Source organism: Macrotis lagotis, chromosome 1 (assembly GCF_037893015.1).
Source record: "Macrotis lagotis isolate mMagLag1 chromosome 1, bilby.v1.9.chrom.fasta, whole genome shotgun sequence".
NCBI lineage: Eukaryota > Metazoa > Chordata > Mammalia > Peramelemorphia > Peramelidae > Macrotis > Macrotis lagotis.
The window spans coordinates 323,393,045-323,409,837 of NC_133658.1; the positions used below are offsets into that span (position 1 = coordinate 323,393,045).

Below are 16,793 nucleotides of genomic sequence, written 5' to 3' on the forward strand. Positions count from 1 at the left end.
CTTAAAGACCATAGAGTTTAGGGCATTGTGAAGAAAAGATTTAGAAGGACAACGGGGGGAGGGAAGGGGAGCAAGTGCAAATATGGTCCCTGACTTCAAATAGCAGAATGACTGATATAAGGAAGTTGTGTGGTTTCAAAAAAGGAGATTTAGAACTAAAGAATAAAAGTTACACAAAAATAGATATTAGCTCAATACAAGGAAATGCTTTTTAACAATCTAAATTTTTGTAACACAGAATGGGTTACCTCATGAAATAGTAAGCCCCACCCCCACAACGAAAATGTTCAGAGGTTGAAAAATCATTTCTCAGATCTTTCTCAGGAATTCTGTAGAACAGAAGTATCAAACTTACTTCCAACAGGCTGCAGAACTCTTCAATGTGGAAATGAAACCAAAATGTTCTTCTGTTCTGGTTATTTCTATTAATAGCACCATTTCCCTTCCAAGTTTGTGATTTTAGGGCTACTTTGAGCCTTTATCTTTTTCTTATTCCCTTCTTCCAATCAGTTACCAAGTCCTGTTGATTCCAATCATACAATATGCCATTTATTCCCTTCTTTCTATTCCCATTGACATTTCCCTGGTAAGAACCATCATTTGTATTTGCTTGGGCTACTGCTAGAGCCTTCACCAGGACATTCTGCATTCACTCTTTCCCTAGTCCAATCCATTCATCATACCAGTGCCAGAATGATCTTACTTATGTATAGAATTGATCATACCAGTCCTGCTTCAAAATCTGCTGTGACTCATTCCTAATTGAGTAAAGTTCAAACTTTTCCTGATATTCTAGAATACCTTTCCTATCTATTGTCCCCTACCTTTCCCTACCTTACTTCATGTTATTTCCCTCTTGTTCTCTATATCAATGGTGTCAAATTCATATAGAAATAGTTCCCTATGGGTTTTATATTGACTTAGAAAGCCACAAATTAACATTATTTATGTTGTATGGTTATATTTGGGAATTTTTTGTGACTTTTGAGTGATACCCTAGCCAAACTTGACTCTGCTTTCTCCTTCTATATTCTCATGAAATTTCCTACCTCCGTGTCTAAAATATCTTTCCCCACTTCCTCTTCCTTTACTGAATTTCTGCCCATTCATTAAAACTGATTCAAATGCCACTTTCTCCACAAAGCATCTCCTGATTTCCCCACTCATTGATCTGAAAAACATCCTTCCCCCTTAAAACTTTTCCTCATAGTACTTTATTTTATAAATTTCAAATGTATTCTAGTTATTTGATTCATTGTATTTTGTCCCTCAGTTAAGCTCCATGAGAGTCAGGGTCCACATTTGATCTAACTTTGTACTTTTCCCAGAACTAAACTCCACATAGAGTATAACATCAATGATGTTTGCTAAATGATAGTAATCATTTTATTTCTCCCTTTTAGACATTCCATAACAGCTAATGAATCAATAATAATTTATTAAATACTGAACACAGTCATTGTACAAGACATTAGTAATACAAACTATGTTTCCACCCGTGAAAGAGCTTATATCTCCTTGATTCTAGCAGAAGTAGGTTATTAATTTCCCCCCTTCTTGACCTGTCCTCTCATACCTGCAAACACCCAAACTCTTCTCCAAGTCAGGATCAGCACCATAGTACAGTGAGACTAGGACCAGATTCTGAGAACTGAGTTCTAAGCCCAGGTCTGCTGCTTAATACCAGTTAATCTTGGATAAGGCACTAAAATTGTCTGAACATAAGTTCTCCATCTGTAAAATGAAGGAATTGGACCAGAAGGCTTCCAAGGCCACACTGAGTTAGAAATTTATGATTTTATATTCTATGAACACACTCCCTCCTCAACTCTGCCTGTTTAAATCCTCACCCCTTTTCTGTAAACACTTACCTGACTCTCTCCAGATGGAATTTCCTTTGATTCCATGGATCACTTTGTTTGGATTTCCCTTTTGCTCCATCACATTCTCCTTCATGGTTCACTTCCTCATACACATGACATATCCTGCTACTGGACTATAATCTCCTTGCATTATTATTCATCTTTATATTCCTAAATAATTTCTGGGGACTTTCCCATTTCCATGTTAAGCTGGGAAGACTATCCCATGTTTATGTGAGGGTAGGAGAATCTGACCTTTTTCTTTTTAATTTAATTTATTTCAAGAGTCTACCTCATTACACATAGAAAAGAGCAACTAGTTTAAATATACTGTTCTTTGTGCATACATCTCTCATTTTTTTTTGCTTTTCCACCAGGAAATTGTGCTCATTACCAGAAAGGAGGTTGGTGGTACAATGCCTGTGCCCATTCAAATCTCAATGGGGTTTGGTACCGAGGAGGACATTACCGCAGTCGCTATCAGGATGGAGTTTATTGGGCTGAATTCCGAGGAGGGTCTTATTCTCTTAAGAAAGTGGTGATGATGATTAGACCAAATCCCAACACGTTCCACTAAAAAAACAACCTCCTCGCTTTCAGTCTTGGACTCCCATCTGCCACCACTCAGCCTGAGCAAAAGCTGAACAAACTCTCCAGAAATCATCTCTTCTGTAGCCTGGAATGCCATGATGCCATGTCTTTGAGATTTGTTACAAGGAAGCAAGGACTTGTTGCTGCATCCAATTTTCATAAATCATTGCTACAGATAACTGAATTCAAAAGATGCAGTATTCTCTGCCCGTGAGACCTTTCTTCATGCCAGGAAGCAACTAATATAGCCCACTCTTATAGACAGAAGAGGAAAAGGGTAAGACTACAGATAGCTTTTCTAATGAATTAGCTCTCAATCCTGGGAATACAACAGTAGAATATTTTTTATTTTACCTGAGTGTATATTTTAACATATACTATTACACACGTGTATATGTAAATCTACATACACATATGGTTTCAGTTCTCAGGTGTTTGGGCTACTACAAACTGATCAATTATTCTCATCACAAGAAACTATCTCCTTTGAAACAATGTACAGCATTGGTCAAACCAACAATCACCTACTAGTGAGATTAAACTCAATTTATGCTTCATTATCTCAAATTGAGAAAGGATGCACTTGAATAGTCCAACAAGTGAATGTGTGTCTATCATTCAAAGACACTCATTGTACTAGATGACCTCTGAAGTTCCTTCCAACTCTGAGATGCTATGTTTTAATGGTTCTTAGTATTAATGTCTCAGTTACAACAGGTTCTCAGCTTTCTCTATCAAGGCATCCTGTTGGTATTCAACCAAGCTTCAGGGACTTTCTTTCCATTTCTAAACTTAATTTTTCTGTTTTCCTTGTTGCATCCTCATCATCTTTCTTTTCTTTCAGCATGATAAGGCGCAGATCTTTTTCCCTTCTCAATAATTGCTACTGTTCTTTAACTACATTTCTCCATTTCTTATAACCATACAGGCTCCATACTTCTCTTAGCAGTGCTTTCTGGTCAAGGAATTCTTTCAGAATGAAGTCTTAGGACTCCTAAACACTTGAACAGGAAGTGGGCTAGGGCCCAGGCTTCTGGTCAGGAAAGAAGTCAGTGCTATAATCTTAACCACCTACTCCATGGCTCAAGAGTGAATTTTCATTCATAGTTTGGCCGATGCATCATTTCATCCTTCACACAAATAATAGCCTACACCTTCCATCATGTCTTGTATCTAAGTTCAGTCAGTCTTATCTTGGTTTAAATGCCAAAAAATGGCTCCAGACAAAAAACAAAAACAAACTACCAGGTCTTGAACACCAGTGGATAATACCAACAAAACACTGATGCCTGATCTCTAGATACAAGATTACTTTACTCTGAGAAAGCTATGTCATCAGGAATAAGACTATTCAGTTAATTTGCCTGCCCTATCCAATACGGAATTTGCCAATTTGTTTATAAAGAGCACAACTGCGTTATAGAAACTTGACCCTATCAATCTTGCCAGCTGATGTAATTTTCTAGCTAAATGTTATCTTAGGACATGTTGCAAAACAAAATAATATGATGGGCTAACAATTAGTGAAGCTCTTGGCAATTCACCATATCATATAATAAATCTGTGAGTTCCCCATGCCTTATTATATACTGTACATACATGTGTGTGTGCCTGTTCCCCTTATTACCTCAGTATTTCTTTAAAAAAATGTATGATGTGTATTAAAGTGATGTCTGATGTAGCATGTGTTGTGTATATATAAAAAGTAGGGTTTTAATATATTATCAAATTATCCTTGTAATGACACAAATCTGCAATAAAAATCCACAAATGCTATTTTGATGTATTCATATGGTGTCTTATTATTTTAAAAGTCATTTCAAATACTTAACCTATAAGATCTTTTTCAAATAAAAACAGGAAATGAGATAGAAATGTAGAGGAGGTCTTTTGGCATTAATTCAGATGGGTCATTAAAAGAAGCAAGATGTGTGAATTTTTCAATAAAATTATCTGAAAAATTTCTCTAGATTTACAGTATTATGGCACCTTTATTCGAGTCTAGGTGCCCTAGGATTTTAGATGCTTCTTCATAGAATCGTAGCAATTCAGAGTCAAAAGGAACCAGAGTTCTTCCAGTCCAGTCTCAACTTGGACAAGAATCTTCACTATAACATACTCTACAAGTGTGACGTCATGTGGGGACCTCTGTCAAGGGGGAGCCCATTATCTACCAAGGTAACCTTTCCAATTTTGGAGAAGTTTTAATTGCTAGGAAATGTTTGCTTACTTTACATCTAAATATAACTCTCCTTATTCATCCACTTCACAGAGTTCTGTCTATTCTAGCAAAATAAATAGCTCTTTAAATACTTTTAAAGCTATCATGCTGATCCCCTCCAAATTCTGTCTTCTCTGGCTAAAATCCCTCATTCCTTCAACTTATCCTTAGATGTCAAAGTTTCCAGTCCTTTTATCATGGTAATCACTTTTCTCTTAACATACTCCAGATAGTAATACCATTCTTAAGATGTGATACCCACTTTTAAACATAGTGCTCCAGATAATGTCTTGATAAGGGTGGATTATAATGGAACTATTCTTTCCCTTTACTGGATACTATACCATTTTAAACAGAGTCCAAGACTAAATTCGTTTTTGTAGCCTTATCTCACTTTTGGCTCATATCAAGTTTGTAATCTACTCAGACTACTCCCTCATCCCATGCCCCTGAAGAACTGGAGGTAGGAAGGGCTTTTTTTTCTGAAAAGTTACTCTTAGAGGACCTCCAGCTCTGGCTCAGACATGTATGTATGATACTCAAGATCTAAGAATGAAATCTACTAGATAGCTGTACAGGTGACAGGGATAATTGTTTTTCTCCTTTCTTTTAAAGGAATAATAGAAATCAATTCCTTTTGCCAATTAAAAATGGCCTTTTAGCCTGGAGATTCTGGGATGGGACTCTCTAATCAGGCTGCTGAAATGCCCCATGCTGAAAACAGACCTACAGATGGCAGTAAAGAGAGATCTCTTGGTAGAAGGCAGTTGGAAGAAGCTTCTGCTCTGATTCCAGAGAATAGAAAGGTCATGAAAGTGGAGGAATAGAATTATAAAGATCTTTCAAATTTCAAATTCAGAGAAGTCCTTGTTACAGACATTCTTGTGGCAAAAAGGATCCCTTCTGACTCATCCTTTAACAATAAGACTGCCCTTGTATAAAGATGTTTTAGTCCTAAAAACACCAGCACCAATGAAATTGCCAGGACTTTCTAAATCTATTATAGCTAGGGTAAGCACTACAAATATAACATAAGAAAGTGACTCATACAATGGTAGAACTTCTGAGTACAAGTATATTCATAAGTCATATGTCCTAACTCAGCAGTACAAGAATTGTTACCCTGCTAATGGGTTTGGGTCAGCTCAAAAGCTAACTCCTCCATGAATTATGTGCAATATGAAACATGGAAAGAATATTACACTGGAACTTAGGATCTGGGTTCCAGAACAGGATACAATACTTACCATGGGTTCATATAGCCTTTCTCAGGCTCAGTTGCCTAATTGTAAAATGAGGAACTTACATCACCTATTTCAAAGGACTGATGTGAGGAAAGTATTCCATCTTAAAGCATTAAATTAACATAGGTTACTATAAAGGTTATCTATTATTTTATATTTCCCCTAGATTCTATCACAGTGCACTTAAAAATAGTCTCATAATAAATGCTTATACAAGTAAATTATCTACATGTCAAATACCTCCACTAGACTATTAACTCCAAGAGGAGTGTCTTATAAAAATGTAAATTCTCCAGCACCTAGCATAGCATAAATACTTTTTTTAAAGTTTTTTGCAAGGCAAATGGGGTTAAGTGGCTTGCCCAAGGCCACACAGCTAGGTAATTATTAAGTGTCTGAGACCAGATTTGAACCCAGGTACTTCTGACTCCAAGGCCGGTGCTTTATCCACTGCGCCACCTAGCCGCCCCAAGCATAAATATTTAATGTATCATCTCCTAACATAAGGAATGAGAGCTACATCTACTTTTCCAAAAGTATAATAGGGGAGTCAGTCTGTCATAGGATCTCAGGAACCTTTTACTATTGGATTATAGCATTTCAGGTCATCAGTCTAATGCCTTCACTTTAAAGAGGTAGAAATGGGCCCAGAGAGGAAAAGGACCCTGTCCATGGTTAGCAAGTGGAAATACCCAGAATTCATATGTAGTTCCTCAGTCAGTCAGTCAATCAATAAACAGCTGTTTATTATCTACCATGTACCAGGCATTCTGTTAAAACACTGAGGATATGAATACAATTAAAATTAAAAAGATAGCCCCTGTCCTTAAGGGAAGGTGATGGAGACATTCATAAAAGTTCAAAAACATGGTAACTGGTAGGAAATGGGGACTAGTCTGTGCTGCAACCATTTCAGAAAGAGAAGCCCAGGGGCTTCAGGGTCTTTAGGGTCATAGGGACAGGTATAGGCTCCAAGCAAAGAGTTCAAGAAGAGTCATATCCAGGCCAAATCAGACATGATTTAGACAGGTCATGGTGGTACATGAGGAAGAATGAGTACCATTTGTTTCAAATGGTCCACAGTTCTGATGGGCTTTCATTGACTATCTCAGGTAGGGTAGACTAGCCTGGTGAACCTGGGATCTAAGGTAGGTGAGGCATATAAGTCTGCCCACAGAGCATAAAGAAACATTTCAATCTGTGGTACTGATAAATATGAACCCTGGGCAGGAGTTTTAGTCTTTAATATTAGTTCTTACAAGTTTGCCAGGTCATAATAAGATCCAGGAACTTGCAGTGAAAACTAAGTCTGCAGGGTCATGGTTATAGTGAAGCATGTCCAGGCCTGTGGAATTTCTATCACTCCCAGGCAGAGTATAAGGGAATGGTTCAAGGGAAGGAATGCCCTACCTTGACTGGCAAGGAACAGACAAAAGCCCAAACCTATAGATTCCATCTTGAAATCTTTCTCTTCCTTCATGGCCCAGTTGAGGTATTACCTCTACAATTAAGCCTTCTTTGATCCTCTCAGAGCAAGTTCCTATATTATAGTAAGGGAACCCTTGAGGGCCCTCAAGACCCCTTCAGGGTATCTGTAAAGTAAAAATTATTTTCCTAATAATTCAAAAATATTTTTATTTCTAATAACAATACATAATGATAGATAATACATACATAAACAAAAACTCTTTCAAGTGAGGAAGGGGTGTCCCTCCATAATCTTTTAAGAGTGAAAAGGAATATTGAGACCAAAAAAATTTCTTAACTGTTATCCCAGAGGAGAGTGAGTTCTTTCTATTCAAATTTTCTTGAAGCCCTTTGTCTTAATCTCACCTTTGTCCCTATTATAGTCCCTACTAAAGTATACTTAAGGGCATACTTTACTATATGCCTATTAGACTCTAATCTCTCTGAGGAAAAAGGATGCATATTTTCATCTTTTTATTCCTTATATTGAACATACAGAAGTTATTTATAAAGATTTTTAAAATTTACTTCACCAGAAGTCTTTCTGGACATTTGGGACCTGGATTATCAATTACTAATTACTTCCCTATCATAACATGAACCTTGGGGATGAGAAAATCCTGAAGACTGCAATATTTTTGCCACAATTCATAAAAAAAACCCTTATAGCTACAGCATATCCAGAATGAGGATTCTTTCTTTCAATCTCGAAGACCATGACATCAGAGGTGATGTCATGACATGCACACAAACTGGACTTGAGTGAGAGGGATGCTATGCAAAGTCACCAGCCTCAGTTTCTCCTCCAGAGCCATGTGGATCCAATGGCCAGCTATGGATCAGGATGACTGGAGATGGCAAGATGTAAGACAATTAGGGTTAAATGACTTGCCCAAGGCCCCAGAACTAGTAAGGGTTAAGTTTCTGAACATTTTGAACACAGTTTGTCCTGACACCAGGGCTAGTCTCTATCCACCATGCCACCTCCTTCCGGTAACTGAGCTGGGGCCATTTTATCATATTTCTCAGTGTTTATCAATGGCATCGTCATATTCTCCTCCTTAGTAACCAAGAATCCAATCTCAGAGGTATTCTTCTTTTCATTTGTCTCAAACCTACCTGTTGTGATTATCTCCTATATCTGACCCCTTTTCTCTATTCTTCTATGCTCCTACATTCTTTCATAAGCTCATTATCTCTTGCCTAGAACTATAGCAAAAACTTTCTAATAGATCTCCTTGCCTCCCATCTTTCCCATTTGACCCTATTCTAAAATATTGTCAGAGTAATAATCTTCCAATTCACTGCTCTGATCATGTCATTCCTCTACTCAAAAACATTCAATTCAATTCAATTCAACTCCCCATTATTTCTTGAATAAAATCCAGTCTCTAAAGCCTGGACTTTAGGGTCTTCCATATTGGGGTTCCATTTCATTATTCCATTATTCCATTTCATATTTTCATCTCAATCATTAGCTTTTCCAGTCTCTAGAATCTAGTCAAATGTTTCTATTAATTACTCCCTATCTTTGGATTTTGAATCAGAATCTGGGTCTGAATCCAAGCTCTTCTGTTTATAACCTTTATGACCTCAAGTAAGTCAGATAATATCTTTGGGTCTCAGTTTTCTTATCTATAAAAGGAAGGGGCCAGACCATATGATTATAAGGCCCCCTACTACTCTAAATCCTATGAGTTTCTAATAATTTTCTTTTTGGGGTTCCAGGGTACTCTCTGTCTTTAAGATTTTTCTTCCACAAAGTCTTCTTTGAACCTCCCAGGTGGAAGGAAGTAAATTCTCCAACATGGACACTGAAAGCACTTTTTACTCTTCTTCTTCACCTATAAAACTATAATTTACACTCTATTCCTTCTTGTCAGTTCCCCTGACAGACTAAAAGCTTCTTGAAGATTGAAATTGTTTCATCCCCCATAATGCCTTCTATTCAGGATGTACTACATGCACCCCTGCTGAATGAAGAAACCAGTCAGTAATGATCAAAACATTCTTTTGCAGGGACTCCAGTGTTTTGAAGCAACTTGGAAGATACATCAATTGCAAAAGGAGATTAAAAAAAAAACACACGTGCCCACACTACCATGTTTTTCAAGCCATGTTGCAAGAGACTGTCAGCACGTGGACTGCACACAAGAGCATGGAGCCAACAGGCTCTGGAGCATGTGGAAAAATGAACTGAGCCTTTTGCTTCCTGGGCTAGGAACACCCTCCCAACTGCACAACATCGGAAAGCTTCCTTACGGCAAGAAAGGACACATTCCCTTTGGAAAGTTTGCTACTTGAGCACTTTCCATGAAATTGTTGTTTTTTTTTAAATTGTGACCAAAACACAAGCCCTAGAAATATACAGCTTAAGCAGCTTTTGAACTCTGCTGGTGAGGCTGACCAACCCAGCATGAAAAATCTAAATGAGGCCAGTTGCTGCTCCCCAAATATAATTTAAGAGAAAATGAAGAGCGGCAGAGGGAACTCTGCCAAGGAAAAAAGGAATGGTCAAGTTTCAGGCATTTTTTCCTATAATGTGCTTTTCCAGGAATTATGTAACTTCTCCTCTTTAGATAAACACATCCTTTCAAGGGAGGTGGGGTGGGAGGGTAAAACATTCTTTCAAGAGGAAAAGTTTATTGAAACCACTCTCCCAAGTTGGACAGGTTGGTCAAGCAGAGGAAGCCCTACTTCTTCAAGGGGTAGTGTACCAAGAATGTTTCTCCCCATCTACATCATTTTACCGAAATTTGAAGCACTGACCAGAAAGAGGTATTTGAGTTATCATGCTTGGACTTAAGAGGGCAACATTACGAGTAATGGGTACAAGTTGAAGAAAGACAGATTTTGGCTTACTGTTAAGGAAAAACTTCTTAACAATGAGAGTTGTCCAATAGGCTGCCTCTAGGGGTGGTAACCTCTTCTTCCCTAGAGTTTCTCAAGCAAAGGATAGCTGATCCAGCAAGTCAGGAAAACTAAAGAGGGAGAGGATTTCTTAGATGAGTTGAGCTCTAAAATCAAGTTCATCTAAAATTCTGTGCTTCAAGACAGTACTGATCATGGTTCTAGAACTGGAAAGGACTTCTGAGTCCATCTGCCCCCAGATCCATTCTATTTCAGAGATGAGAAACTGAGCCCTGAATAGATTACACAAATAGTGCTAAAGGTGAAGTTTGAGCCCAATTACCCTTCTGACTATTGAGCTAGGGCTCCTTCTATTCATTATACCACAAGGATCTCCCACACCCCCATGATATTAAAAGGCCAGAGGATGATCATCTATCATGTTGAATGTATTCTCTCTCAATGAAAGATCTGTAGGAAGACACAGACAATAACAGCAGAGGATAGAAACACAAGTTGGGGGTGTGGGTGGGGGAGGGGGCTTTCATCTGAACTATTTGAAAAAGCATTTACTCTTAATGGGCTTTTGAAGCCACTGAAGCATCTACCCCAAAGGCACCCCAGAAGGAGAAAACATAAAAATATTCTCATTTCACAGTCCCTGTTTGTCCTGCTCTCATTCTTTCTTATCTAGTTGTCTCTGCTTCACTAGTCAGTGTGAAGCTAAACAATTGTACCTTATACGAGCTCATGGAAAACTTGGCTTCACCTCCTGATGAAACCACAGAATGAATGATTTTACCTGTGGTCACCAGATCCTATTGCTTCTACCAATATAAGTAAAAATTCTTAAAACAGAAGAAGACAGAAACTAAAGAGGCCTTTCAGCTGTAAGCACATTAGCAGATGTGACAGTGCCGATGCCAAGGAGCATTTTATAGGCCAGAGGAGATGCTACTGTTTGTTATTTCAGGTTATTAGGATTCAGGGATATTTAATTTTCTCAAAATATACAAAATGAAATCATTGAAAAAGAAGGAATTCTAAGGAAAGGCAAATCATGGGATTTGAGTAATAAGTCTCTTTAGAGATGCTACCTTCCAGGCTTGTATATTATTAGAAAATTGTTATAGAAATGTGATCTTATAATCTATATCTATCTAGAGAGGAATGTGAGTTACTATTACTAATAACAGTGGTAATAATGGCATTAGAGTTAGAAAGGCCTTAAAATTGCTTGATCCAATAATAATAATAATAATAATTAATGTTAATGATGGTATTATACAGCACTTTAATGTTCATGAAGTGCCCCACATATATTATCTGATTTGACCCTTGAAACAACCTTGTGCAACCTATTACCCCCAATTTATAGATTAGGACTCTGAGGTTTTAAAAAAAAATAAATAACTTGCCTGGGGATGCACAGTTAGTCAGTGCTTTTGGCAGGATTTGAACTCAAGTCTAAGCCAACACTTTATCCACTGTACCACCCAGTTCAAGCTTCTCAATTTACTGAGAAGGAAACTGAGCCCTAGAGTAAATTGTTTAAAGTCACATAGATGGGACTAGTAGAATCTGAATTGGAAGCCAGATCCTATGACCTCAAGTTCAATGTTCTTTCCATCATACTACTTCTTTTTTTATTGTTTTTTGGCAGTTGGAAACTGTGTGCTGAGACCTTTTCCCCTGAAACTCTGTTCAGGCACCCCTCTCCTCTTTCTCTGACCCATTCTCTGACCAGAAGCCCTGGCAATAAGAGCCTCAGAAAGTACAAATGAGAAAGACTTAGCTTAGACCTTCAGCTATAAACAAAGGTACAAAAGGATAGATCTCCCCTAGACTTTCTTCTCTTCTTTCCACAAATCTCATAGGTTCAATGATCATCCCTATGTAGAAGACTCTCAAATCCATCTCTAGACTCTCTATGTAACTTCAGTCCATGTTGCCAACTGCTCTATGGACATCTATTTCTGTGTGAACTGGAAGAATCTCAAAATCAATTGATTCAAGGCAGTAATCATTGTATTTCCTCCTTCACAAAATCTGATTTCTGTTAAAACCACCACAATTATTCCAGTCACCTGAATTCACAACCTTGGAGTCATCATTTATTTTTCCCCATCCCTTGATTCCAACTCCCCCATTTCCCTAATCAAGCAGCTGCAAGTTCTTGTTGATGCTTCATGACATCTATGGCACTTGTGCTCTTCTCTCCACTCACAAAGTCTTTGCCTTAATTCAAGTCTCATCACTTCTCACCAGGATCATTGCAATTCTTAATTGGTTTCTGTCTCCAGCCCTTCCACCTCTAATTCATTATGCAAATAACTGCCAAACTGATCACCCTAAAACACTGATTATGACTATGTCATCTTACTATTCAGAAATCTTCTCTAGCTCTCTTTCTTGGAGGATAAAATGCAAAATCCTTAGCCTGACATTTAAAGCCCTTTACAGTCTTGTTTTCACCAACCTCTCCAGTTTCCTTTCATATTGCTCCCCTGTACACATTCACTGCTTCAGACAAAATGTCCTCATAACTTCTCCCTTGTTCATGATATTCTACCTCCATCTCTGGGCCCTTTCACAAGTGTTCTGAAAACACTCCTTTCCTCTGCCTTGTACCTTCCTTCAAAGCACAGTTCAAGAAGCTATCACACAAAGAATTGGAAATTAAGTCAATGTCCTCCAATTGAGAAATGGCTTAACACTGTAGTATATGCATGTCATGGAACACTATTGTTCTATGAGAAACCAGGAGGGATGGGAATTCAGGGAAGCCTGGAAGGATTTGCATGAACTGATGCTGAGTGAGATGAGCAGAACCAGAAAAACACTGTACACCCTAACAGCAACATGGGGGTGATGATCAACCTTGTTGGACTTGCTCATTCCATCAGTGCAACAATCAGGCACAATTTTGGGATATCTGCGATGGAGAATACCATTTATGTTCAGAGAAAGAATTGTGGAGTTTGAACAAAGACCAAAGACTATTACTTTTGATTTTTTAAAAATTATCTTATTATGTAATTTTGCTATCTCCTATACTTAATTTTTTCCCTTAAGCATATGATTTCTCTTTCATCACATTCAACTTAGATCAATGTATATTATGGAAACAATGTAAAGACTAACAGACTACCTTCTGTGGGAGGTGGGGGGAGGGAAGCAAGATTAGGGAAAAAACTGTAAAACTCAAAATAAATAAAATCTTTCTTAAAAAAAAGTGAAGCTGCCACAACAGACCTTTTCTGGTCTTCAGTCATTAGCATATTTCCCTTAAAATAGTCTACATTTATCCATTTGTGTGTATATGCTCTATCTGCAGTAGACTTTCATTTTTGTCTCAGTAACCAAACATATGTGTGTAACTTTATGCACATATATGTATATCCATATATTGACAAAGTATCTTGCAAAAAGTAGATGCTTGATAATTATTTGCTAAATTAATCTGAACAACAAAGTTTCTTTGTTCAAGTGATGATAAAAAGTCTAACTTCTCAGGAGCTCTGGGAAGTAGGAATCCATATTATAGAATGACAGAATGAAAACACTAGAAAAGACTTTAGAGATTATGAGCCCAAACTCATCACTTGATAGTTGAAAAACCATGGATATTGTGATTTGCTCAGAGTTGCACTGTTGGAATGTGACAAAGCCATAATTCAAACCTGGGTCATTCTTTTCCCATTGCACTTTACACAGAAAGCATTTTATTTTCAGGTGCAATACAACAAACAGAACTCCCTTCCCAAAGGCTATTCCCAGCAAGACTACCACTTGAATCATATCTGCAACCTCTCTTTCCCCAAAGAAGTTCAGTTAGTCCATGGTCTTATTCACCTGGCACAATCATAATAGAGTGCTTGACAATTTGAGAATCAGAAACTTCAAGACATTTCATAGAAATCTGAATGTGTTTCTCCAATCAGGAAGAGTCTATTCCTAGCCACTTACCTAAATAGGGAATACTGGGAACCATCTTCAGGCTTCGGATGTATTCCCGAGTCCTCTTATAATTATCTTCCTTAGACATCAAGTAATCCAGCTTCTCAAAAGTGGTCTTGTCTTTTCGATTCAAAAGCTGGAGCAAAGAAAGAGAGAATAAACTTGTGAGGAGAGCAATACCATGACTGGAAGGCAAAAAGAAATACTTTTTCAAGATAACAAGAACAACAATAAATACCACCATGAATACAGGAAGTTTTTCTTTTATAGAATAATACCTTGCTCAGAAATGGGACACTTGGTAACTTGACTTGCACTATCTCTTTCTTGGATACAGGTAGATCTCAAATAGTGTGAATAAGGAATGATATGAAATGGTTGTAATATTTGAATTTGCAAGGTAGATCTGGAACAGAGTACCATATTTTACGAAATTACAACTTTGAATAGTACTGTGAATTCCAAAATAGGTGACCACTCCAGAAGATTTGTTATTCACACTAATTGGGGCCTAGCTATACTGTGACACAGAAATGGGCTCTGATTCAGAAGATCTGGGTTTGGCTCCTGCCTGGAGCCAAACTGTGTGACCTTCAGAAAACCACCTCACCCCTCTGAGCCTCTCAAAAAATAAATAAACATTTGCTCTTAATAAAATGAGGAGACTGGACTAAATTATCTCTAAGTTTCCTTCCAGCTCTCAGAGCTCAAAAATCAATTCCCAAATAGCATCATTTATTTTTAAAATCATTTTTATTACAAAATTAATAAACCTCAACACCAAAGCAATAAAGAAAATAAAAAATAAATTCATGCATGGAATCATAAACTTTGAACTATTTGAAATTTGCTAAAATGAAAATAAACATCTAAACTTAAGCAGAATAATATCAATATGGAACAGCTAGGTGGCCCAGTGGATACAGCATCAGCCCTGGAGTCAGGAATAACTGAGTTCAAATCTAGCCTCAGACATTTAATAATTACCTAGCTGTGTGGCCTTGGGCAAGCCACTTAACCCCATTTCCTTAAATAAAATTTTTTTTTAAATAATATTGACTTCCAGCCAAGATGGCAGAGAGAAGACAGGTACAGTGCTAGTCTCCTGATCTTCTCTCCTGATCTTCCCTCATATATAATATGAAACAAACCTAACAGAAATCTGATCTACAAAACCCAGAAAGAGAAACTATGAGAAGATCTACCTCAAGGTTTGTCCTCTGGCATCATGGGTGACTCTGTTTGCAGAGGGCAAACTCTGCTGGGAGCACAAGGACAGGGTCAGAGACTGAGAGCTCCACTAGCCTGATAGGTGGCGTGGACTAGAGCCTGGAAGCCTAAAAGCAGGGCAAGCCTGATTGGCCACAGGGGCAACTAGGGAGCAGAGACATTGGATGTGGCACTGACAGTCTGGAGCTTGTCTACAGAGCTGGAGGGTGAGTTCCAGTGCAGGAGAGCTGCAGCCATATCTTCATTTCAGCTGAAGCCTCTTACCAGCAGAAACACAATTACAGCCCACCTCTGCCCCAGGGTAGGAGCAGCAGACCTCCCCCATCTGTGAATTGGGAGAGCAATTACCTTGTCCTAATGCAAAACCCACCATTGGACAAAGATAAAAGTACTCAACAGCTTCATCCACCCCCTCTAGGCTTAGGGAGAGGGTCTCAAATTAAGGTCACAGACACTCCAGAGAAAGCAACCAACACACCTACTGGTCAGCCCACTAGATGTTACTAAACCCAGTCAGTAAAGCCTCAGGGGATCTCAACAGCAAACCTCTGTGAACAGGCCCCTAGGCAACACAAAATCTTAGGAAAATGAAGAAAGGTCAGAGAAAAGGAGGGTCCATAGAGAAATTCCTAGAAGGAAAAGACCCTAACTCAGAGAGACCTAGAACCTCAGAGGAGAATATGATCTAGTCTCCAGCACAGAAAGACTTCCAACTGGACAAATGCAAAAAAGAAAATAATTCTCTCCAAACCTCAAATGGTCAAATGGAAAACTCAAAAATAGAACTGAATGATTGGAAAAGGAGATGCAAAAGGTAAATGAAGAAAATTCTTCTCTAAAAAAAAGAATGGAGTCTGTGGAAACTAATGACTTCATGAGACAGCAAGAGTCTGTTAAACAAAACCAAAAAATAAAAAAAAATTAAGAAAATATAAAACCCCTTATCAGCAAAACCACTGACCTTGAGAACAGAATGAGAAGAGACAACCTGAGAATTATAGTTCTTCCTGAAAACACCAAAGAGAAAAAAAAAGCCTGGACTTAATATTACAGGATACAGGATTTAGTGATGAAACTGCCCTGATATCATGGAACCAGAAGACAAAATCTTTATTGAAAGAATATATCAATCCCCTCCAGAAAGAGATCCTAAAATGAAAACACCAAGGAATGTTGTGGCCAAATTCCAGAACTATCAGATAAAAAAGAGAAAATCCTGCAAGCAGCCAGAAAGAAACAATTTATAGAGCAAAGAGACACAGTAAGGATTATAGAGGAACTGGCTGCATCAACATTAAGGGACAGGAGGGCCTGGAATGAGATATTCAAAAGAGGAAGGGAGATTGGAATGCAGTCAAGAATCCATTA

The 16,793-nt window shown here is 38.0% G+C and overlaps 2 protein-coding genes across 7 annotated transcripts in view; one reads left to right on the forward strand and one right to left on the reverse strand.

The window, feature by feature from the left end:
- The window catches only part of ANGPTL2 (angiopoietin like 2), a 57,599-nt gene extending 53,352 nt beyond the window's left edge, over positions 1-4,247 (forward strand). The window contains exon 6 of the mRNA XM_074211538.1: positions 2,240-4,247. Coding sequence (XP_074067639.1) covers positions 2,240-2,439 — 200 coding nt within the window. The 3' untranslated portion in view covers positions 2,440-4,247. The remainder of the gene's footprint in view (positions 1-2,239) is intronic.
- Positions 1-16,793, reverse strand: part of RALGPS1 (Ral GEF with PH domain and SH3 binding motif 1) — a 749,724-nt gene that overhangs the window by 408,209 nt on the left and 324,722 nt on the right. For all 6 annotated transcript variants that reach the window (XM_074211544.1, XM_074211540.1, XM_074211539.1 and 3 more), the window contains one exon: positions 14,205-14,331. In XM_074211544.1, coding sequence (XP_074067645.1) covers positions 14,205-14,331 — 127 coding nt within the window. The remainder of the gene's footprint in view (positions 1-14,204; positions 14,332-16,793) is intronic.